The sequence below is a fragment of the Triplophysa rosa genome, linkage group LG17 (genome assembly GCF_024868665.1).
Source record: "Triplophysa rosa linkage group LG17, Trosa_1v2, whole genome shotgun sequence".
Lineage (NCBI taxonomy): Eukaryota > Metazoa > Chordata > Actinopteri > Cypriniformes > Nemacheilidae > Triplophysa > Triplophysa rosa.
Window position 1 is genome coordinate 2,468,564 of NC_079906.1, and position 26,783 is coordinate 2,495,346.

At 38.6% G+C, this 26,783-nt stretch overlaps 1 protein-coding gene across 2 annotated transcripts in view; it reads right to left on the bottom strand.

Annotated features, from left to right (window-relative positions):
• prdm16 (PR domain containing 16) overlaps nucleotides 1-26,783 on the bottom strand; it is a 402,250-nt gene that overhangs the window by 309,619 nt on the left and 65,848 nt on the right. For both annotated transcript variants that reach the window (XM_057355906.1, XM_057355907.1), the window contains exon 2: nucleotides 7,615-7,961. In XM_057355906.1, the coding sequence (XP_057211889.1) occupies nucleotides 7,615-7,961 (347 nt within the window). The remainder of the gene's footprint in view (nucleotides 1-7,614; nucleotides 7,962-26,783) is intronic.

Here is a 26,783-nt window from a genome sequence, read left to right on the forward strand (position 1 = left end):
AGATACTTGAAATTGTATATTTATGCATCCCAGCATCTGGTGGCACAGGTGAAAACTTTTAATGTTAATTTAAATTAACTTTCAGGTTACACACAGTAAAAAAAGCAAAATAGCACACAGAATATCATCACTGTGTACTTAGGTTAGGAATAACTTTATTCACAATATTATAATTAGCTAACTCTTTTCATATGTAATTTGAATGGTATATATCAGTGGAGCAGAGAAGAATATGAGGGAGGGGGCCAATGGGGGCAGTGGCACCCCCAGAAAATTTTAAAGGGGTGGTGCAATGGTGTGTCATGCATTGTGACTTCTTTACAATGTTAAACGTGCTGTCTTCTCATGCTTAACATGGTCAACTTGTCAAAAAACGAGTTGGGCGTATTACGTAGTATTTCTGTGCTCGATACACTCCCCCAGCGATCGTACAGGTTTCAGATTTTTTTTTTCGAAAATATAAAACGGTTTCGTAACAATTTTTCTTAGTCCCTTATTGGACAATTCTCCCGGAAAAGCCCACGCGGCAGCAAGGAGAGAAGGAGAAGCATGCACAGACGTCACTTTCACTTGTGTGCAGGAGAGAGAGAGAGAGCATATGTTCGCGAAGTTCAGGTGTTTGTTTGTTCACTGCATTTGGGTGATGAATGTTATATAAATGGTGGATATAATGTTGGATTTGGAGATCGTTTGAAACTGATATATCGAGCCGTCCCAGCGCTAAAAGATGCCGGACATGGTGTCCAGAGGTGCACGTTTCTTTCATAATGCGAGTAGATCGCTTAAAGACGCAATGTGGTGTCTTTTACGTGTCAATTGAACACTTGACATCTTAAAAAACTTTCAACAGTGGTCCAAGTTCAGAAATATATGAAAATGCCCTTTGTTTATACAGAGCCTCCTAGGCGCGCACTCTCTCACCCCATCAGGAGAGAGAGAGAAGCGCAAGTGCTGATCTAGTGCTCAAATCAGTCTGAAACATGCATTCATATAGTTTATGTCAAAAAACAACGTTTTCAAATAAAATAAGACATAATAACAATAGCAATACAAACATGATAACAGAAACGTTATTATTTTTTAAATAATTGATATTAGTTTTTATGCACTCATGCAGAATTGTTCACATCGGCATCGCAATGCATTTTAAAGAGTTTTCTACAGTGGTGGCTGTGGCAGTGGTGGCCCTTGGGGGCACCCCTGAATGGAAGAACACTGAGTTGCCCACGTCTGATCAGTCATGTTGGGGGAATCAGCATGTGCCATAATGAGCTTACCGAAGCAACTTCAATATCCTCTGATGTCATGTTGAAATGAAAATGAATAGTTCAATATGACTTCACGCAAATGCCATCTCCCATAACGCATATCATATGGCATGACCAGATGTGTGCATACTAATACATACAGGCAAAAGAGAAAAACTGATATCTTTAGTAATCAGGGTTTTGAAAACTGGTATTAAATGAAATTCAAAGATTGATGGAAAAGAAAAAGGGGAGTCAAAAAAAGATCTAGAAACATGGAATGAACATTTTAATCCATAGCCTCACAGTGGGTAACCAATCCCACAAGCCAAATTGAGATGTAATACCCCCCTTAGGCATCTTCAGAATGTCCAGTTCTTCACCTGTATTGCAGAGTTTAGCTAACCCTAATCAAAGTCCTTGATCAGCTGTTTCAAGTCTGTTTTAGGTTGGAGCAGCAGAATTAGACACCCTTGATTTAAACTAAGGCCCTGTCCCAAATGCAGCCCTTGTGGTCTTCCCCCAAATCCATAGTTCACAAAGTCATTTGGACTATTGGCCTTTTTAATTATACTACTACACCTGTAGAAAAGTGGTCAACTAGTCAGATGGTCAAAATGACTGATTACATGATGTACAACAATTGCAATCTTTGTGGCTCAAATGTGTTTGTGTCAGAAACTGCTCCAGTTTCACTTTCTTTTACACAGTGTATTTAAATATATTTTAAACATATTATTTTTAAACAGAGTTGTTTTCTGTATGTGTAGAAGGAATGCACTTTAAGGCATGTGATCCGCAATTGAGAAACCCAATGTGTTGACTAGTGGCAAAACAAATAAACTGTTTAGTTGGTAGTACTGGGAAGCAATAAAAGCTTAAGATATGACACTGCAGTGGTGTTGCTATGAAGGAGGGTTAAATATTAATGTTCTAGTAACGGAAGTCCTGCCTTCCAATATAAAGAGTAAATCGTGAGTCATTTAAGACCAATAGCTCTCTGGTGAGTGCAGCATTTTCCAACCTTTGTGCAAGCACAATAACCTGAAAAAAAGGTTTACATAATTTGAGCTTAATAATGATGAGCAGTTGATGTTGATGTTAGGTTTAATTGTTCATCTGAGATATGTTGCCTTATCCTGGCAAGACATCGGTCTTGATTTAGGTAGATTGGACTTGGTAATGTATGACCTTAACAACACTTTGTTAATGTCTATCAAATCAATACTGGCTTTGCAGGAAGAGACTCATGACAACGATTTCAAAATATAAAATGTCAAATGGGACACAGGCCTTCATAGATTTTAAGGCCATGCTCAAACAACGTCCAAAAAGCTGCATTCTAGTGATGCATAATATTTAACTTTTGCCGATATCCGATATGCTGATATTTTTCAAGTCATTCTAGCCGATAGCCAATACTTATATATTGTAAGCCTGTAAGTCTTTTTTGAGCATGATAGTACAAAAGGTATGTTTCCTTTTGCGTTTTTTTTTCTATCATGGCATTTCCAAAAGTTCCCACTTGGGTGCTTCAAAACCACTTATTAGCCTACCCAAAATTGTTTGTCAGTAATAAAAAAGCAATTGTTTATTTATTTATGTGTCTCTGTTATATTTTACCGTGTATATTTTATGTAAATATCTGCATAACTTTTGTTAAATTTAAAATTTTTACATAATTGCATGAAGTTTGTAAAGGAAGTTTTACTATTTGGGCGCAATAAAACAGCACATAGTAAAACCTTTAAAGTAAAACCCAAACAACTGTTTAACAAGTAGATATCAAGTGTTTCCCATACAGACATATTGAGAATTGTTGAGAAATGAACAAAGAAATCATTTGTTTTACACGGAAAGCCCTCACACAACAATCTGCCTTAAACAATGAGCTTTTGTCCTCGTAATATACATTCATAAATACCTGCAGGCATAGTGCAGACTGATTATGGCTCACTGATAGAGCGGATGTGAATGGACACGACAGATGTATATACAGTAGGCATTACTATGCTAAAGTATTAGCATATAGCTGACAAACTAACAACACAGCTGTAAAATAAACCTGCTAGTGAAATATGAATCATGTGTGCATGGGCTCATTATACACATAATACTGACGGATCAGATTTTACACAGTTTTACCGAAGGACCACCCGCCACCTTTCATACTTTACAAAATCATATACTTCATTATGATAACGCCAATCATTATACAAAGTGCTGCACTATGTTATGAATGCATGTTTTAAATTATGCGCCTGTTTAAATTCCTCCCTTAAGTTCAGCTGTCATAGCAAAAAACATCTAATACGCAAAACACTATTAAGTGCAGCCTGTGCAGGCTTGTGTCACCGCGCTGTGGGGGAAAAGAAACCATTCGAATGAACGTCTTTGTGGGCATTTCCATTAATGCAGACGCTCATCCACACCCACTGATGTAATTTGCATGACTTTGAAAATGAAATAAAAGAGAAAATAAAATGAAAATCAAATTTTACATTTTAATTTGAATTGTGTCAGTATTATTGCGTGAGCATTAATAAAAACATTTGTAAAAATGTTTTGCAATTTCTTTCCCACAGTTGCCTTTCACTTTCATATTGGCAGTCTTGCCTCGAGATTTTATGGAAGATAAAATGTCAAATCACCAATTGCATTTTCTTTTTCAATTTGACAGGGACAACGCATTGTCAGTGTAAAAATGAAAATGAAATCATTTCATTTTATTTTTCATTTTGGCACATATTGTGCGCACAGTTGTGTATAATGAAATTGTTAATATGGTTTTCATTTTCATCATTTAATTTGTTTATTTAAATTTGGCAGGATTTACCTTCCATACCAGCACACCTCTGACTGAGTTTGATGGACAGATGTATCCTGCGATTGTCCCCGTGTCTTTTGTCTATCACATGCTGCTGCTAGGGATGCACCGGTATCGGCCCGATACCAAGCTCATGTACTCGTACTCGTAATGACACACCGATACCAAAGACCAATAGAGCCCTATGATTTCCGCAATGCGGAAAACGCGGCCGGAATCGAGGAATCCAGGCATTTCTAACAAGAATTCCTAACAAGAAATTAGCGCTTCACAGCTAACAACTAACGCAACAGTTAACGAAATATTCAGATACTGTTTAAATACAGTATGTATTCTGCTTGTTTTACGTTACCGTGTGTGAAAGAGTGGTGCGGTTGCGTGTACTGAACGCATTGTGTTTGGAGCTTTCAGCACCAGCGTTTCACTGCGTCCCGTCAAAATAAAAGTCCAATTGAATGGAACAAGTTATAATACACTCACATTTTACCACACCACCCCCCTTGATTTTTTAATCATTTGACCACAGAGTATATTGTTTACTTTAGTAATCTGAAGTAAATGTGCTAGTAAAATTGTGCTACTTATCATAAAAAATAGAACTTGATTAAAAAATAGTACTTAAATTTAAGTAGACCTAAAAACAAAAGAAAAAAAGAAAATGTACCAGTAAGATACTTGTTTATTAACATTATTGTACATTATACAGGCATCGGTTATAGGTATCGGTATCGGCGAGTACCAGAAACTGGTACTCGTACTCGGTCTTAAAAACTGGTATCGGTGCATCCCTAAAAATCACTGTTCATCAGCAGATTGTCGACAATCTTCCTAGCCCTCTCAGTCATGACTAATTCTGCCGAAAACTACACAGCTATGTTAAGGGCTGTTGGGGACCTTCTGGCACAGTCTGGCACTGGACAGCCTTTTGAATCTAGCAGTTGAACGTTGTTTGTTATGTGAGCACTGAAGATAGCCATGTGCTGAAACGTTTGCTCGTGTGTCTGATTTTATTCACTTGCACTTTTTGCACAATGCAATTTACAAAATAAATAAAAAATATGAATAATACAAACAACATGTCCTTATATACTTTTTTGAGTCTGGAGTTGATCAGTGTGCGTCTAGCCATTCTCCTGTCTAATGTCTGTCTAATGACATGCCCGATCATTAACATGTTTATATTGAGATATAGTCAATAAATATATATTCGGGATTTACATTTCTATATTCAAAATTTACATTTATATATTCAGACTTATAACTATATATTCGGATTTACATTTATAGATTCAGACTTATAACTGTATATTCAGTTTTACATTTATATTTTCAGACTTATAACCATATATTCACACATATAACAATATATATTCAGATTTACATTTATATATTCAGGATTTATAACTATATATTCAGATTTTATATAATTATTTCCTGTTTGGCCCCCATAATATATATATATATATATCAGTTTATTTAGCCTAGTTGTGCAAGTAGCAGTGGTGTAGTCCTAACAAAAAAAGGTGTGTACTATACTGTAACATTACCCCAAATGGCAAAAAGATAGAAGTCAGTGTGTTTTTTTCTAGTAACATGACATTTATTACAGTTAAATATACAATATACAGGCCGCAATACAATATTTTTACTTGGTACAGAATACAGATGTAACTTTGCCTAGATAAAGCTAGTGTTAAAAGTTGTACCAGATATTAAAGATTTGTGATGCCTCGCAATATCATAGAGATAAAGCAGCGCAAGGAAACTTGTGAATTCAGTGTAAATCTCTCTCGAGCTGGGAAAGAAGAGAGTACCCATTGCCGGAAAGAACACTTTAAAGCAACTTTGACTAAAAGTGAGCAGTATATCCATGTTATTATACCTGACGGCTTCAGCGGGACTCTTTCAAGGACGAACTCCTCTCTGGCGCGCTGCTAACACTGAAGATGACGCGCTTGATGCAGTTGTCGGAGGTTTTTAAGAAACTGAATGAAAGAATCACGTGTTTAAAACAAAATACGAAAAAGGCGATAAGGTTAAAGGGAAAGCAACCATAAAATCTGCTTGGAGACGTTTTTAAGCAGCAAAATAAGTGGGTATGCGGAGGGTATATGCTAATATAGATCGTCAAAAGTCGTTATATGCAAACAGCGCTATAGAAAAAGTATATGTGCGTATGGCCCCGACTACACCACTGCTGTCGAGCTTGTAGAGGCAGCACTAGTGCCAGAGGAGAACTGGTTGAGCCCGAGTTTTTTATTTTCTCTCCACTGGAGTTTTGGGTTTCTCGCCACTGTTTGCACACTGGCTGCACTCGTTTTGCTCGCCGGGTTGCTGCTGACATCAGCTTTAGAATTTTGTACTTTTTAATATTATTTTAAACATTTTGCGTGAATTAATACTACCCCACATATGAATTTATAGTCTGCATAATATATTACTTGTGTTTCTCTTCTTTTATCTTCTGTCTGTGTGTGTGTGGACTTGGTTTTTATATGTTAGTGGGCCTAAACCTGAATGCACACCAACACATGGGGACTCGTGTCACTGTGGGGACCAAAATTGAGGTCCCCACAGGCACAAAAGCTTATAAATAATACAGAACGATAATTTTTGAAAATCTAAAAATGCAAAAGGTTTTCTACGAACTTTAGGTTTAGGGGTTGGGTTAGGGGTAGGGGATAAAATATACAGTTTGTACAGTATACAACTCATTACGCCTATGGACTGTCACCACGGAGATAATAAAACATACATGTGTGCGCTGTGTGAGTGTGTGTGTGTGTGCGTATCCTTCTGCCTCATGTGAGTGTGTGTGCACTGTATATTTTGTGTGTCTTGTGTGAATGAGAGTGTATCTATTGTTACCTCTTGATACCTTTTCTATTTTATAAATGTAATGTATTGCTTATAGTTGACGTTTTCATGTACAGCTGCTTTGTAACAATGAAATTGTAAAAAGCGCTATATAAATAAAGTATAATATTTATTACAGTCATTGAACAAAAATCTAAAAGTGGGGAAACAAAAATATGTAAGACTTTTAATGGTTGCACATTTTTTGTCAGAACACTGGCTTAACCTAAAACCTTGTGTGTTTTTAATACAATCGTGTGTTTATATGACAGTTCAAACCTAATAAGGCATGCAAAAACAATCATGTCTTTATATGACAGTTTAAACTCAATAAGCCGTGAAAAAGAACTTTAGTACTCGTGTTGTGTGACAGCTAGTGTCTTTGCCAGGTCTTTGAGAGTGCACGCTCATAATATATGTCAGAGTGCCTACACATAATCAACACGTCTTTTTATGGGCAAAGCATATTGGCGTAATTTTTCATATCGGCTCATGCCGATATTTATTTTATAAGCCAATATCGGCCAATAATATCTGCATGCCGATAATATTGTGCATCCCTACTGCATTCCCAAATCAAATAAGCCATTAGGCCTACAGAGTTCTTAACTATCTTTCAATTTACCTCTTGAAAGTATTTTTAAACCAATGTGTAAAATAACAAATCATCTAATTTTCACATACCTCCCATCCATAAGTGTCTTTAACCGTGGCGCTCTGCAGTCCGTTGTATGGTCCAAAGTGTTCTCCCATCTGAATTTTGGCTTTGGCCCAGATTCCAAGGCCAGCCCCTGGAACAGATGATTCTCTGAGTTCCAGGTCAGAAGGGATAGGAATATCATCGGGAATGTAGACTGGCACCTCGTAGGGTGAGCCTTCTTTAGGAGTAAATTCCTCATTGCAGGGCTGAGGGGACATGGGCCCCACTGCAATGGGGGACATGATGCTGTCTTCTGTTTCCTCTTCCGCACTCTCGCCAGTCATGAGATTAGGTTCTGTGTCATATATGCAGTCTAGAGCTTCACTGTCATCTAAAAAACAATACAAAGACAGACATTTCTAATAGATTAAAGTCCCACTGCATTTAATCATTTTAGCACGTAAAACTCATCTTTATGCATTACAATTGCATTTGTTAAAGTTGTTTTCTGAGATAATAATTTCATGCCTTAAAATGACTTGAATGTAACTCTACACCTTTGCTTTATTTAGTATATCGTCGCTGTCGGGCGGAATCCTCGTATCTCCAAAACCATTATTTTTCAGGAAATTAAAAAAACTGCATATTTTTTGAGTTATTAAACATTGTATCGTTAAAGTTGGTATTATACCGTATGTTGTTATCATATACTGTTGTGTACCAACATTAACACAACATTTCCCCAAAACCATGTTTAATCAGAGATACAAGGTTTATGACTTGGGAGCAGGGAGATACGAGATTACGCTGTCATTGATAAGAATGGTACGGACACAGACGTCGCTGCTGCCAGCAGTGTTCATCAAAGTCTGGTCGCGTTGAGCCTTTTGACAAGAGACGAGGCTTTAAAAGCTAATGAAAGCTAATGACTGTGGTTACATACATCTTCCTAAACTCTATTTTAAACGTTAGAGCTATGAGTGATGCAATACCAAAATAAAACGTAAAAAAGGCTGTCTAATATAGGCGGAAATTAATCTGCACGCAAATAAAGTCGGCGGTCGCGTTGAGCCTCTTGACAAGAGAAAAGGCTTCAATAGTTAACCAAAGCTAACGACTGTGGTTACATACATCTTCCTAAACTCTATTTTAAAGGTTTAAGAACTATAAGTGATGTAATACAAAAAACGATGAGCTGACTAGGCTGTCTAATAGGCGGAAATTAGCCGAATCTGCTCACAAACTTACCTTCGTGGCTCACGGGCTTCCTTCTGCACCGAAGCATTACAGCTATTGATTTTTAACAAAACAGGCCTACTCAAATGTATCTAACCTAACTATTTTCACTCGTTATTGTCTAAAAAACTTTCAATCAGGAGACGTAATGCCGAGAGGCTCCCGCGGAGTGAAGAAGAGGTGGAGTTACGAGACTTCTCAGACAGTTGAAGTGTCCAATGGAGTTAAGAGATTTGCTCTCAAACTATTTTCAACACTTTAGATTGGTTAATAATTTGTAAAAATAACAGACCCACATGGGGACTGACCAATAGCATCGATTTGTGAAAAAATATGAAATTTACTAAATTTGGACATAGGAGGTTTCCACCCGACAGCGACGATACGCAGATTCATGAATAGGCAAATTAGTCCCTGCCTAAATTCAATTGTGTGAGCTCGGCCCATTGATCACATAGATGCCTCATTCGACGTGTTGCAGAAGCAGTGCTGAAACAGGAGCGATCATTTCAATGCCGAGTCTGTGCACTATCTATGGCTCAATCTATGGCTCAAATCTGGTAACATGATTGGTTACAGGGTTATGATGTCATAAACAAAGGCAGTTTGAAAAAAGGCACTTTTATGGAGAAAATACTGGTTTAAAATGATGAATTTGCACATGGTTTATCTTAATGCATATTAAAAACACCACATAGACATAAACTTGATTCCCTTTCTGTCGGTCTCTCGACGTTGTGTCGAACCGACAGATGAAGTTCGTCCCTGAGAACCAATCGCTTCCGACTTCTTAGAAAAGGCCAATGAAAATTGGCGAATGAAATTTGCATGCCGGACTCCGCCCCCGGATATCCGGGTATAAAAGGGAGACGGCGTGCCTCATTCATTCACCTTTTGTTCTTCGGAGCCTTCGCTCATGATCAACAGACTTCGCTGCAAGACTGCCGGCTCTACGACGTGGTGCAGCGGACTGTCCCTTCCTGCAGCGACTTCCCCTGGGCGTCTCGGCGGTTCCAGAAGTGTTCAAGTTTTTTCTCTAAAAGAGCAAATTTCTCCGGCGTGGCATGTCCCGCTGTTCTCGTGGGTGCAACACACTCATCGAGGAGGGGGACGGACACGATGTCTGCTTCCAGTACGCTGGGGCAGATGTTGTGGATACGTCCTGCCCGCACTGCGGGCGGTTGACGATTCAGACGTTGCGTCACGGGTGGCTTCCCGTTCCGTGATGGCAGGACTACTACGGCGCTACGGCGAGCAGCGAGGGTGATATGAGGATTACTGTGAGCGCTAATCCGTCAGCCACTGGCTCGCGGACCGTTTGCACCTCGTCTTGCTGTCTGACCGTTCCCCATGAGACGGTCCGCCGTCTTATTCCTCAATCACGTATCGGACACGGTACGTGATGATGAGATGTCTGTTGCAGCATCGGAGGGTGACTTACTGGCATCAGACTCCGACGATTCCTTGAAGCTCCCTCCCTCGGGGGGTCGAGATCAGGAAGAAGCGGATGTCGAAATGGCCATGCTTTCCCGGGCCGCCGGCATTGGTTTGCGGTGCACCGCACTGCCTCTCCCAACGCTCGCGGCTGGATACACGGTACATCGGGCTTGAGAGCGGCTCCAAGCCGCACTCGCCCCCAGTGCCGTGTTCCCCCGGAAGTGCATGAGGAACCTAGTATGACCTGGAACGCCCCCTTCGGCGCGTACACGTCAACTAGTTCCATCACCCTTTCTTCCCTTGATAATGGGGCAGCTAGAGGATACGTCGATGTCCCCCAGGGGCTCGACCTAGACTCCCGTCCAAAGCACGTAGGCTTTTCGGCATCTGAGGTGTCGAGAGCTTACTCTGCTGTAGGCCAAGCTGTCCCCTCTCTCCACGCTATGGCCTTCCTGCAGGTCAATGCGCGGAGAGAGCTCCACGAGGGTAAGACCGACCCAGCGCTTATGCAGGAACTCCGCGGCTTCACCGACCTCGCTCTCGGGCGACCAAGGTGATCGCGCGGGCCCTGGGTCGGGGGATGTCCACACTTGTGGTCCAGGAGAGACACCTCTGGCTGAACCTTGCACAGGTGAGTAATACTGAGAAAGTCCGCTTTCTCGATGCACCCATCTCGCAAGGGGGGGCTGTTTGGTGATACTGTCGAGTTCGACAGTTAGGGAGCAGACAGAGGATATCAAGTATGTCCTCCCCAGCCGCGACTCGACCGCCCTCTGGTCGCCGAGATCCCGTGCACCGTCTGCTTCCCAGCAGCCCTGGTCCTCTTCGAGACATCGAAGAGGAGACCACCACCCCGTCAGCAGCCGCGGCGAAAGCCAAAGCGGCCCTCATGGGAAGACCCCATGGAGATCGAGAATACCTTCGGGCCCGACCCCAGCCATTCCATTGCTGGTGGTCGATCCAGGACGGTTCCTGCCCCATCCCAACAGCCCATTCTAAAAGTTTTCTCCCTCTCTGGGCGTTTATCACAGCCGCTCTCACCCTCTACATGACGGTGTTCGGCAACTCGACGTTGCGTCATGGCGAGACCCAATGTCGAGGATAATCAGCAGCCTAAGCACTCTCAATCGACGGTGCGTTGTGCCACATCATCGTCTGGGTATTATCACAGCCGCTCTCACCCTCTACACGACGGTGTTCGGCAACTCGACGTTGCGGCAAGACCCAATGTCGAGGATAATCATCAGACATCATCGCCAGGCAGGTAAAACTGCAGAGCCGATCTCCTCTCTGGGGGTCCCCCCCAAGGTGCGGGATCCGCACTGCCAGCCATCGAACCACCCCCGGGAGGTCGATGAAGCAGAACGTACCCCTAGCCTCCCTGTCGGTCCCTGGGAGCCTGACAAGAGCTTCCCAAACCGTCACGGTGACTACGGGATACGGTCCGTCTCGGCTACGCGATCCAACTTCCCGGATGCCCTCCCAAGTTTCGGGGCATCCTCTTAACCTCAGCAGAGGCAGGAATGCCCCGTGCTTCGGGCCGAGGTCGCCACCCCTCTGGTGAGGAAGCGATCGTGCTCGTCCCTCTAGCCGAGATGTTCAACAGGTTTTACAGCCCGTACTTCATCGACCCCAAAAGAGCGGGGGTCGCTAGATCTGCGTACCCTGAACAGGCACCTACTCAAGCTGCCGTTCAGGATGCTCACGCAGAAGCGCATCCTGGCATCTATCAGATGTCAAGATGGATTCATGGCAATCGACCTGAAGGAAGCTTACTCTCATGTCTCAATTCTCCCTCGTCATCGCCCATTCCTACGGTTTGCTTTCGAGGGTCAGGCATATTAGTACAGAGTCCTCCCCTTCGGTCTGTCCCTGTCCCCACGAGTCTTCACGAAGATCGTGGAAGCCGCCCTTACTCCCCCTATCTCGACGACTGGCTCATTTGACACACTCGTGAGATCTGTTATGTACACACAGGGACCTAGTGCTTCGGCACCTAGATCGATTGGGACCACAGGACAACCGAAAAAAAGCAAGCTCTCCTCTGTGCGGAGCATCCCCTTTATTGGTATGGAACTCAACTCTGTCTCCATTACAGCGCGACTGCGCTCAGTCAGTGTTGAACTGCTTGGGTTCAAGCAGTCAGCGGGAAGAGGCTCCTGGGCACATGGCATCCTCGACGGTGGTGATACCCCTCGGGTTGATGCACATGAGACCGCTCCAACACTGGCTACAGAGTCGAGTTCCCTGGAGAGCGTGGCACACCGGCAGCAGGCGGATGGTGATTACGCTTTTCTGCCGACGCACCCTGACCCCTTGGTCTTCAATGACCTTTCTACGGACAGGGGTCCCTCTCGGGCAGGTCGAGACGCGTCAGGGTCACAGACGCCTCCCTGCAGGGTTGGGGTGCCATGTGCAACGGGCACGCAGTGTCGGGGCGATGGACGGGCCCCTGCCTGCGCAGGCATATCAAATTGCCTAGAGTTGTTGGATGTGCTACCCGCACTGAAGGGGTTACAACCTCTCGTGCAGAACAAGCACGTGCTGTACCGGTCGGACAGCACAACTGCCGTAGCGACAACAAATACACCCTATTTCCTATAAAAACAGAATGATGCAGAGATGCAGGCTTTTTTTGGAGTGATGATAATAATCTGGATGGTCCCTTTCCTCTTTAGTCCATAGATAGGACTATGATTGGACAAGGCCATGATTTAAAAAATTAATCAAATTTCGATTTGTCTGACGGCATACATTTTTTTTTAAACTTTATTTCCTTCAGTCCATTTTAAATAAGCATTAGCCCATTAGTGGTTCTAGATTGTGTTGACATAGGCTTCTTCTTTGCACGACTAAAACTTTCACCTACATTTGTGAATAGCACAGTTTACTATATTTTCAGACAGTGATATCTTAAGGTGTTTCTGAGCCCATGCAGTGATTTCCATTACAGAATCTTGCCTGTTAAAACAGTGCCATCTGAGGGCCCGAAGATCACGGATCTAATATTGATTTCACATCTAATATTGATTTTCCCCTTGTACACAGATTTTTTCCACAACTTGTATACTCAGATTGCTGAACCCCTGACCACTTATACCTTTAAGAGACTCTACTCTCTCTAAAATTCCGCATTCAGATTACACAAATTCAGCCCGATTTTACACAATTTGACATGAGGCCACGGGACGCAAGATTCAATCATTTCGTCATAGTTTGTAGTAGCTGTCACGGTTCCCTCTTTTTCTCCTCGTGTTTTCCCGCTCGGACTTCATACACCACGATCCTCCACACTCCCTCACCTGTTTCGTGTCTGTAATCATCACACCTGCCCGTCATCTGCCTCATGAACTTATAATGCCACCTTCTTTGACAGGAATTCGGAGGATACATGAGCTGTATCCTTCGTTGCTGGAGATAACTCACAATTCTTTGCGTCAGCCAATGTCGGTTATTTGAATAAACTGCAACAGCTGCACATTCAATCAAATATGTGGTGTTTAAATGTTAACAGTTTACAATTTGTGTCACGTTTTTTTTAATCTCAGCAGGCATATGTAGTAAATAGGTTTACAAGTATTTAGTGATTTTTAAACGTTTTGAAACAGTAAGGCAAACATTATATTTGTTTAACTCTTTTGGCATTGTTTAGGGTAGAAAGTAACTAACTTTTTACCTCTTAAATCATTTTAATTAATTTGACAGGTGTGCGAGTGCAACGTGTTGTCATAGCAACGTGGTACTTCCTGTTTTAAATGATTTATAGCCTACCACAAGTCCATCTTATATCGAAGAACTGTATCACTGAAATATGTTTTTTTCATAAAACAAGTACACATCACGTTATGCTTATATTGTATACAGTATATGTGAGGGGAAAACGGTTGTCTAAATATCTTCTGCACTGACGAAAAAGTCATCTTTCATTAAAACTACATATAAAGCGCAATGTATTTTGTGCCTGTAATTTGCACTACATGGAGAACCCAAAAACAATGGGGACAAAACATTTCAAAGTTATGTACAATGACGCTTGATTGGAGTGGCAAAGTACCGGCAACTTTGTGTTTGTTAAACAAACATGGATTTTTAAGGCAAAGTTTAATATTTTGATTTAGGCCCTCAACTCAAATATTGTTAGTTAATGTAACATACAATTTTCATTTATCTTTTACAAGATGTGTTAACAGAGCTTAAATTCAATTTTAAAAAGCAAAGAAACTTCTTTCCTGAACAGTTGTAACCACAAAACACAAAAATATGACAAACTCTTCTGAATATTAAAGATAAATGAACATTTTTAAATGTTTAATTTCTATGACCTACGGCTCAAAAGTTTTAAGCAAAAATGTAAACAAAGCTTTAAACTGGTGGTGGTACTTAAGAGTTTGAGTAAGAGAGTCTGGCCACTATCTGGCAAATTTCATAACTTTCCTATGTAGGGTTCAATGGACCGCTATGGTGGAAGAAGAAGAAAAACACTAAAGAATAATGGTAAAAATAACTAAACAAAAGGTTTCTCAGAAATGTTTCAGGAACATTGCAAGATCCAAGAAGATAAAAAATAGATTCACAAGAGAGCATTTGTTTGTGAATATCTCAGGAATTGTTAACTTATGTCAAATTCACTCCCAGTTATTGGATGTTGCAGCTTAGACATCATTAGACACAACTTAAACACTGTAATACAGGCTGTCATTCCTCAAATATAACTTGTGACGTCTCACCAGGGATGGTCTCAGAAATTTCATTGGTGTGGTATGACCATTATACTGTTATGCTACCATGCAAGTATGCATGGATGGACCTACTGTAATCTATAGTAGCACCACTGTAGTTTGCAATCCAAACACAGTCAAGCAATCAGGACTAACTAGGCTGCAATTACACCAGGAGTGCCTGCAATCAGCCAGACTATGGCCCCCTGTCAGCACTGCCAAGAACACAAGGTTCTGACTCCAAACTGTTTTCAGTTACATTCAGACTGCACTCAAAAGCAACTGCAAAGCCATGAATATGTATAATACTCCTAATTGGCCATAAGTCAAACAACAAACTAAAGTTTCACCAAGCCGCTAGTCAGAAGCAATCTGATCAACGTCTAGAGGTGTAAAAGCTGCAGTAACAGAAGCTAAGTGAAGTATGAGTAAAAATGTTGGTAAGTTTAGTGACCTTTCATATACAAAGTTGCAAGTCCATTAAATCACAGAGGATTTGCAATGTTATGAAGTCAAATATGTGTTGTTATGTCTTCTGTATCATACCCACACTGTTAAGCTAATTGGCTGGGTTTAAATGGTCTCCCAGCCTTGTTGTGCTTAAATCCACGATGCATTATTCTATACTTTTTTTATGTGCAATCCCCTGGGATCAAATCCATGTCCTTGGCGTTGCTATCGCCATTCTCAAAACACTGTCACTGTCTCTCTTAACATGTTAACATTGACTATGTTTATTTTTTTCCTTTTCTATTCTATTAATAAAAGTGTTGTGTCTGCACTTGAATCAAAGACTTGTTCCTGTCAGCTTAGGCTGCATGGTTTTAGCTGTTATTTTTTCAGCAGGGCACACTCTCCTTTTCCTTAGGCAACAAAATAATTTCAACTCAAGTATTTCATGTTCATTTAATTAGACCACTTCACATAAGGTTTGTATGTTTTGTCTGGTGACCAACTGGAAAAAGCCTAAAAAAATTACCTAACATAAAGAAAAAACATCACATAATGTAAACAAGTCACAGAATAAAAATATGTGAATAACTTTTTATAGCTTCACGATGCCAAAAGAACATTTTTGGACTGAAATGGTTCCATAAAGAACCTTTAACATTCAAACGACCTTTCTGTTTCAAGATAGGTTCTTTGTGGCAAAAAAAGTTCTTCAGATTATAAAAAGGTAAGAATGACATGTTTTTTTTAAAGAACATTTGACTGAATGGTTCTTTGAGGAACCAAAAATGTTTTTTCTAAGACACTGCTGTGAAAAACCTTTTAAGCACCTTTATTTTGAAAAGTGTAAGATTACCTTGACCTTGAAATCTATTACTAAATGAGAAAGAGAAAAATATCAAAATAGATAGCTTACTGTCGACATACTGTATTCTATTGTAGCAAATGTTAGCTAGATTAACAAAATAGAATAGAATATTACAAGTAAATATTGTTGCTTTTGGGCAGAAATCTTGTATCTCCATATTTCTTTATTTTTATTTTTTGTCATAAATCAATGCTATTGGTCACCCTTTATGTCCGTCAGTGTTCCTGAAAAGTGACAGTTTTAAACACAAGGTTTCTGTCCAACAGTGACAAAACATATTTACTGTGCTTGATCAACTGTTTGATGTGCATTTGAAAATATTCTTGTAATTTTAATTATCTAAAGTGTTAGTATGGCTGGTCCCAGTCATCCTAGAATACATCCTAGAATACACACTGAAATGGTTTTAGAGATGCTGCGTGATGAACAGCATGAAGAAGATCCTGATGCAGGAGCACAAATGTGTAGTTGTCATTTTTGTAAGACATGTAAGCACTGAGTTGGCAATGAGATGTCACTGGAAATGTGTCATTTTAATTTATCTGTTTTTTCTCTTATTTGGTCACCACAATTCAGGGTAAAGTTGCGCTACAGACACACTTTAGTTCAAATTAGTGTTATCGGATATGATATGTTAGTGTGAAAAAGTGGCAAATAAATATATTTAAGTGTTAAATGTGTTGGTCTGGATTTCTAAAATAAAATATTTTAACAAAATGTTGTCTCTATTCTTTTTCTTTATTATGATTGTATTGATGGGAAAAACAAAATCCTATAGGAAAAAAATAAAATAAAAATGTTTATAATATTCATGAATCATGGATTTCATAGATCATGGAATAATAAATTATGAAATGGTTTACTTTCAAAAGATGAAAAACGTGACCCATGTTGTGCAGTAGAAGGGGTAATCGCTTGTGCATCAAAGGGTTAAATAAAAAGTTCAGCAGTAAAAAGCATGCGTCATCTTGTAATTTTAAGTGGAAAAGAAACTTTTTACAATTTTCTTCATGATAACAAGAGTTTGAAAACAGCCAGGCAAATAATTAAGCAGAGACAGAGCTATAAAAATCTATGAATTACTCAAAGTAAAGAGGCTTTTAAAGAGATAAGGTCACCCATAAACAACACCTGAAGAAAGAAAGCTGCTTGGATGCTTTACATACATTGTAAATAAAGGTGGTAATATAAAGCATAGGTGAATTTTTTGGAAAGGTTTTCTGTTAAATACCAATGTAAAGTAAAGGAGGCACTGAGAAAAAAATCAGTAGTACTTTAGTAGCACCTCTCTTTGTATGCTCTTGCTCTCATATTGAACTGTTTATCCTGATTACATCAGGCCGTCATCATTAATTCGCACCTTGGGGGTCTTTCTCTTGCCTCTGAGCTGCAGCCACAATGAAATGCTTGTTCAGTTTTGTTATTCCATTGGAAACTACTGTGCTGCCAAACTAGACATGAAGGCATCAGATTTATTTGATAAATTGTAAAAGCGTCACTTAAGCAGGAGAAATAGAGCTTTGTTATTGCGAGCTGCTGGGAAGTCACTGCCAAGCTCTTTGTTCATCAGACCTTTAGTACCAGTGATCAGAGGCCTTTGACCTACATACACTTGCATTTTAACACACTAAAGTGGATTTTATCATTCATTATTACATCTTTGAATGATCAGATTAAAAAATCAGATTTTTGTCTTTAGTCCCGATTGCTTTGTCTTTAATCCCGATTTACATTTCTGGGTAACGCTTTAGATTACAGCCCGCAATGTACCGCATAATTAAACAGGATTTACAGCGCAAGTAATTGTAACAATAATGTACCTCTACAGTACATATCTGTAGATAAAGCGGAACAATATGTAAAATTTGGGGAATAAAGGGGTAAGAGTTGGGAAAATTAAAAAAATATTTATGAGGGAACTGCATGCCATATTAACTCAAAATATCAACATTGATTTTGTGCGTTACACATTAAAACTCATTAAAATAACTCATAATAACTCATAATTAAAAGAAATGATTTGTGACCAACAATCCTAAAATCAATCAAATAAAAATTAATCCTAAAGTCAAAACTCAAAAGTCAAATTTACAGTTGACAGACTGCGTGCTTCATTCTTGCTGTCACATAATTTCCCCTTATTTCGTGTTTGCTATAATAATGAAATAAGAACCTCGTATTTAATTAATATCCAAAGTAGCTTATTTATGGGTACATTGCAATTACAAAAATGTAGTGTGTGTTCACGCTAAGACTGATGTATAGCAAACTGCAGGTCATGCATACCATGTAATATTAAAATAGTTACCCCTTAGTTTTAAAATACTTAAAGTATAAAGGTTTTTTTTAATTTTCTGACTTCTTCCCCAAACTTTGCATATTGTTCCCCTTTACCTACAGATATGTACTGTAGACGTACATTATTGTTACAATTAGTTACACTGTAAATTCTGTTTAACTATGCAGTACGTTGCGGGCCGTAATCTAAAGCCTTACCCATTTGTGTTACATCAACTAGTTAAACAAAGAGGCATTTTAAAGATCACAAAAATATCAAAACACAAGTTTGTTATTTTTAAAATTGTAAAACAAGATATAACAACAGAACGAGATTTTCACTACACTATATTGTAAATTATGGCTAAACTAGTTCTTGTAATGAAGTACACCCATGTGAACTGTGAAAACTGACATAATACGTCCACTAAAATTAACCTTAAAAATGTGCTAGGTGACTGCAAAAAAAATAAAGAATATTACTCAGATGTTAGTTGTAAAAAGTGATGAAAAATAATTTGTTGCCACTTGTTTTTACAACAGATCTGTATCATTTATTCATTTTTAAGGGTGACTTGTAATTATTTTAAGTATGACATTAGATTAGGTAGGGGTTTATTTGGAGTCATCTTTGTAATAGGCGTACATCTAGGATACATCCAAAAATGTCAATAAAATGGTTTAAAAACACAAACATATTTATACAGCATAAGGAAAGCAGTGTTCAAAGTTAAAACACATGATGTCAATTAATTTTTTTTGACAGGACCACAAAGGAACCTCTTGTTGTACTGTAATGAAAACTATGCTCACACCAAAGCAAATTCATGAGTAGATTTCCTACTGAGGCATGAACATGCTGCATGAAGAAGTTTTAGAGCTGTGCAAAATTTGCTTTCCAGGAACACACACTGTTTCCCCTCATAAAAGCAGTAGGCAGATTTCCTGATAAGTCTTAAAACAGCAACTATTGCCTGTCTGGAGAGGTCAGTGACATGGGGAATAGAATTACAATGGAAGGCTCTTCATGTTTGTACAGCACAAATACACTGCTAGCTATATGATATGATACGCCCATTTTAATTAACAAAACTGTGAAACGTCATAGTGTAAACGGCTTCCGTTATTGGATTATATGACTGGAGTTCTCCAGATTTGTTGCATCGCTAGCCATGTTTGTTCATGTATCCACATTCACACAGAGCTCACACTCAAAACACACAGAAAAAGCGTTGGCACGTATGTATAACCGCGGAAAAAATTAAGAGACCATTTCTAGATGTATTGTGCCCATTCCAGTCCAGTGTCTGTTGAATTTCAACTAAATTAAATCTCAGGAGTCACATAAAGTCATCAAATAGCAATGTGTAAGACTGACAGCATGACAAGACACATGAACACTGTGATACAAATCGAGGTTAAAACATATATTTTTTTAACTTTTCCTAAATACATGTACAAATATTACTGTTGTATTGCTTAAAAGTGAACATGAACTTGTTTTCTTTGCAGTTTTTTAGGGCTGGAAAAGGTCTTTTCATTTTATGCATATAAATGCAAACAGAAATTTTATTTTATTTTTATTTGGGAGAAATATTGATAGTAGTTCACAGAATGAAACCAAATCAGTCCATCATTTTACCTAAACACAAAATAGTAAATTCATAAAAACTGAAATCAATATTGAAATGGTCTCTTCATTTTTTCCGCGGCTGTCCTGTATGGGGCAAAGCAGACTATGTGATCAGCCCAGACGTACGTGAAAGACACAATGAACCAAAACCACAAGATGGTACAACAATATTCACAGTGCTGCAATATCCATAAAGATTTCTTTACCATTTAATTCATGCACATAATTAGGGCTTAAATCCTTACACCAGGGTTTACAAAGCCTAATCAGTTACCAAATCAAACCAGGGCCTGTGGGAAGCTTGCTCTGTTTGTCTATGTGTGTGTGTCTTTCCTGACGGCATCCTGATTGCCATTCCAGTCTGCCTCACTCCTCAGGGAGCAGTGCAAGGCCTTGAGCAGACATTTATTAACACGTCAGATTAATAGCACCAGGGAAAAGAAATTTTCACAAACATGAAAAATAGTAATAATAATCAATACTAACTTACATTTGCCAAATTGTGTTGCAAACATCACCCATGGGGGTAGGAAAGAGAGAAGCACAGTGAGGCACATTGGGATGTGGATACTACGGTTTGCTAATAAATGCCAGAAGGTCTCAGACGTGTCTGGCTAATGACGGAGTAGCATATGCTCTGTGCACTCCAGAATTACTGCTGCTGTTTCTCTAACTATTCACCATACAATGCACATTAATCCAGACTATCATAAGCATTACTTTATAACCTCTCAAAGGAATAAATAATAAAATGTGTTTTTTTACACAAAATGATGTATGCCTCTATGCAATCAAAGCAATTTTATTTCAGCTTCAACAGTGCAGTACACAAGCAAAGCATAATTATTTGCCCAGAATGCATGTTTAGTCAAAAAATCATTCATTCTAATTAAAATGTAAAATTATCAGCTTGACACATTAAATGTAAGGATACAAAATACAAATTAATTAAATGCCAAGAAATAACCATATACAAATTGTATAACAAAACAGCTGAAGAATTGTGCAAAACAGCCATTTTTATATTTTTATAAACAAACGTATTACAAACAAGAGTTTTTTATTACCAAGATTGGAATATAATAGAAAACATTACTTAGCAGGAAAATGTTGCCATTTACAGGATTAAATTAAGGTTAAACTGTAAAATACCCTGTCAACATGAGTGCCGAAACATCTATGAAAAAAAAGAATAATAAATCCTGATATTTTCATTATTATATTTTACTATAGTTGTTGTCTGTTCCTGTAGCTTAAATGATAGAGCATTGTGTTAGCGGTGCAAGACGTGGGTTTCGATCCCAGAGAAACACAAAGACCACTAAAAGCACTGAATGCAATGCAAGTCATTGTGGGTTTCAATCCCAGGGAACACACAAAGACCACAACATTTATTGAATGCAGTGTAAGTAACTTTGTATAAGTGACTGAAAATGTGTAAAGGTAAAGTGTCTTCTAAACAGTTTTAGGTACATGATTACTTCTGTTTGTAAGCACATGCCAATCCTATGCCATTGCGCCCCATCATAACAGTATGAATGTGAACAGTATGTACTCTTTAATACTTTTTGTTTCCATCCTACCATGCACCAATATCTTTGTCTTTTAAATATTATACAGCTTAATTTACTGATCTAGTGGAAATAATAGAGAAGAGAGAAAGATTTATTAATGCATTTATTTTTATTAACAGGAAAAGCCATTGGTTCGGCTTGCGACAATATCTGAGTTAGAGGAAATGATTTTCACCTCTGGCATAAAGAGCACTCCCCACCTATACATCACCCGATTACTCCTGGACTGGCCCCGGTCTTAGTCATTAGCCAGTGAATTAACGACAATCCAGCATGCTATTAATCACACTGACAAAAGTGTTAGCATGCCACTGACCTGCTGCCACACGGGGACATTAGCAAAGGAGGGGGATTTCAGAGAGAGAGCTAAACAGTGGGGTGAAGTGGGTTAATGGTTGAGGGGCTTAATACTTTCAAAGATAGAGTAGAAGAAAGAGGTAAACAGTGGAAAGGAAAAGCCAGAGCAAACAGAGAATGGATTCAGACGTGTGCTTTCATACCTAAAGTATTGCAACATGGTTTAAACAAATTTTATTTTTGTTCTCTTTTTATCTTCTGGATTATTCATACAACACAGTACATTATTTTAATATTATCGGTTATTAAACTCAAAGGGGCAGTTTCCCGGACAGGGATAAGCTTAAAACAGGACTAGACCTTAGTTAAATTAGGATATTTAAGTCGTTTTTAAAAACATACTTCACGAAATTACATTACTGTGTGCTTCTTGAGACAAAACCATGACACTGATATATTTTAAGATATGTTATGACAAGTTGTTTTCGATCAAGGATCCTCTAACATTTAAGTTGGTGTGGGACTAGGCTCAAGCCTTTTCCGGGAACCTCCCCTATATGTTCTAATGTTGAAAACATTTATTTCTACATTACTCTGCATTATCAAAATTAAACACAGTGAAATAGTAAACAAAGAGGTGACACTTTAATTTAAATACTTTTTAATGGTTTAAATGGACACTTATCATGTCCCAAGTTAAAAGACATTTATTGAGACATATAGTCAGAGCATATATTTCAAATTGTATTATATATTTCAATGTATTTATTCTTTCATTTTAATGCCATTCCAGCATCTAAGGCTATATTCATTGAGAGAACTAGTCAATCTATACACAAGTCTGTTCTATGCACAAGTCGATTGGACAATTTGGAATCCTCAATCAACCCAACCTGCATATATTTGGGCTGAGGGAGGGAACCGGAGAACCTGGAGTAAACTGACACAGGGAGAACATGCAAACTCGTCACAGAAAGGCTTTCCGTCCCAGCCGGGACTCGAACCGGGGACCTTCTTGCAGTGAGGCCACTGTGCCTCCCCAATTGTTTATACATATTGCTATACACTTTTATAGAAATATTCAGACAAACTAAATCAATAAAGAAATGTGAACGTGTACACGTGATGAAATATCATAGTACTGTAGATTTTCTTACATAGCGTTATATATTGCTTCTCTTCTGCACTGGTATTTTCATTTGTGTAGACATGGGAGATTGGATCAAGTGAATAAGTCAGCTGCAGCACTGGGCTGCCTAATCATGCTGCTTTGCCTCATTGACCTCCCAGGCAAAGACTATAAAAGCCCAGACTAAAGACTTAATACAGAAGCTGCTTTTACTTCAAGCAAATCTAGCCTGCTATTGTGTAGTTGCAGTGTTCAAAAATGGTTTTACCACACTATTTCTGCACTATGCAATACTTCAAACTAACTGTATTTTATTCTGATACAATACACCTCACTGTTTTACAAATGCAATGATAAATGCAAATGTAATGTAGCACCAGTGTTGCATAGACTAATATTATACAGATTTAGGAATAGGATCTTTTGACTTGGGCTAATAAGGTTCTGCAACCACACTGAAATGACCTGCCATTCACCCACATCACCCCATCATAGTGGTGATGAGTTTGGCAGAAGCTTTTTTCCAAAATATAGGTGATATTGGGGTACTACAGTTTTGGTCATTTTATTTTTTATGTTTTAATGCTTTCACAATTGTTCCTTCATGCATTCAGTGGCGCCCCCAGGATTTTTTTATGGGGTGGCACAAAGGGGCCAGTACAAATCTTAGGGTGGCACATTTAAAAAAAATATTATGCCTGAATCTAATGGTTAAGAGTTTTGGCATTGCCATTAATACTACTGGGATCATATAAAGTTATTACTAGTCTTACGATTTAATTTCTAATTTAATTTACTAATATTTTCAGTGTTTGATCGATACATGCTAATTCGCTAACTGTTCTACATATATTTGACTATAAAAAATATGATAGTAATAGATGCCAAAAACTGCAAATCCAACAATTTAAAGATCAGCTGATGGAGTAATGTATTAACCAAACATGTATAGTGATCGATCAAAATGCGAGTATGAGCAGCAGAAAAATTCAAATCCAATGTCTTAGCGACTATCTCAGTTAGCCAACCCGTATTAGAGTTTGATACAATAAGTTTTATCATACAATAAACCACGTTTTACTTACTAGTTTGTGAGTTTTGTCTCCAACCCTCTACCCTTTCATGCGTGCTGACTGAACAGGAGCAAACATGACGTCACGTACGTGTTACTGCGGCTGCCCTGCGCAAACTGCCCATATTAAGGCGTCTTTACACAGGCGAGTTAAGGCGTCTATGTGGCGGATTAAATTTCTGTGTAAAGACGCAATGCCGCACGAAAGCCGATCTAAAATATGCCGCCTCTGACCCTCCTCAGACCCTAGTATCAAAGGCGACTCTGATGCGGCTCAGGTTTAGTGTAAATGAAGGCGCATTAAAGCCGCTCTAAACTACGTCATTGTCATGTCAGCAGAAAGTGAGAGAGTGAAGATGAAGCCAAAAAACACACAGCCACATTTGTTTTAGGCTAATAATAACAACACAGGTTTTTTAAAATAATTCAAAAAAAAAATTCGTTTAATTTCTTCAAACATTTTCCCTCATTAAATCATTTTATGGAGTATTTTTGTTTCTCAGGCAGGCTGTGGAACAGTTTGAATGCAGGATGTAAATTTTGAGACCGTTTTCAGCCATTAAAATAGTTTAGATTCGTTTTTAATGGCAAATTACATTTATTTCGTTTCGTTTCTTTTTAAAGTTAATTTAGAAAAATGTTTGGAGTATGATTGTTTGTGACTTGGAGATTTTTTTACTTGAACTCATGACATTGTTTAATTCCTCCTTAAGCTCCTCTCCTTCGTGGAAAAAAACTTCCGGTACGTGACACGATCACATGCAGACATGTTTTACTGTGCGTCTCAAACTACTTCAAATATTAGGTTTGTCGGACATTATGCAGTGTCGCAGAGTTATTTGAAAAGCTCTCGTGTAACTTAAGCAGATGGGTCTCCACAACACACGCATGAAGTCGAACACTTAATAAATCACAAACTTAACATTGCGTTGTAATGAGAGAGTGTGTGCTTTTCTTACCGTTTACCTCAAAACAGTCGCATCATAATAATGTAAGTGTGCTACATAATAATGTAAGAGGGCAGTAGCGCTTGTGCACAGATGCCCGGCCCTAGGAGCGTAAATTATTTGGGTCTTGTCGGGCTAGGATTGAAATGCAGAATTTTGTCGTTATATTTCCTGACTCATCTCACTGAAGACAGTATTTCATACACGAAAACGATCTGGTAACATTTGCTGTAACATCGGAACTGTTCATTTACCTGGTCGACAGTGACTTTGTGGCTCTTTAAAACAACTTTTGGCGTCTTTCAATATGCAGTGAGGTGCCCGAGAGTGTTTGTAAGCTAGGAAAATCATTTAAAATGTTGCATTTATAGCCTATTATTGCAAGTATGCATTGTTATTATTAGTGTCAGTATATATATATTTTGAGTTTATATTGTTTAATTTAAGATATTATTTCATCACCATATTGTTAGAACTGTGCTTTTGTGGTTATGTTCAGCATTATTTCGCATTATTTTAATTCCTGTATAAATGCATTTATAAATGCGCTTTAGAGCTGCATTAATGCTCTGTGTAAATACTCATTTTCGTGGTTTTAAGCCGCTTCAAATATGGTTTCTGTTCCGCCTTTGCTGTGTAAAGACGACATTAGTCGCGGTTTCGCAGGTTAAACGAGAGAGGAGGGGTTGAGATCGTATTCTATATAACACATTATACAAGTTATTTTTTTACACAGTGCTTCGATAATGTACATTTTAATTAATAAATATTAATACTATTATTCTAATATAAAAATATATATATATTTAAAAAATCTCATTAAGGTTGGGGGGCCAATGGGGTGCCAGTTACTTTTTGGGCGGCGCCACTGCATGCATTGCCTATCACACAACCATTAGGGGTTGTTTCCTGTACAGGGCTTAAGACTAGTCCTAGACTAAAATAAATGTTAGAGCTGTCTAAACTGAAAACTGCTTGCACTGACACAACTTAAAATACAGCAGTGCCATTGCCTTGTCTCAAGATGTACAACTGTAATGCTTGTTTGTAAGACATGTTTGTGAAAACTACTTAAATGTCCCAATTTAGCTAAGGCCTAGTCTTGGCTTAAACTAATCCCTATGCCAGAAACCCAAAGTGTGAAAATAGAAAGACATCCAAATAAATACAATTTCAGCATATATTTGACAAATTATAAGTGCATTTATTTAAGTTTGCAATTATAAGTTTGCATTTAGTTTTGTCTTAAGCAGGGCTCAGTTTATTTATGATCAAGCCCACTTCAATCTAAGTCAAGGTAACTTTTCTGAATGCCTGATAAACATGATCGTTTAATACTGATAACTACCTCAGTCATTAAGACCCCTCATACAGTGAGGGAAATAAGTATTTGATCCCCTGCTGATTTTGTAAGTTTGCCTACTTACAAACAAATGAAGGGTCTATAATTTTTATGGTGGGTTTATTTTAACTGATAGACACAGAATATTAAAAAAAATCAGGGGAAAAAAATGTTATATAAAGGTTATAAATTGATTTGCATTTCAGTCAGTGAAATAAGTATTTGATCCCCTA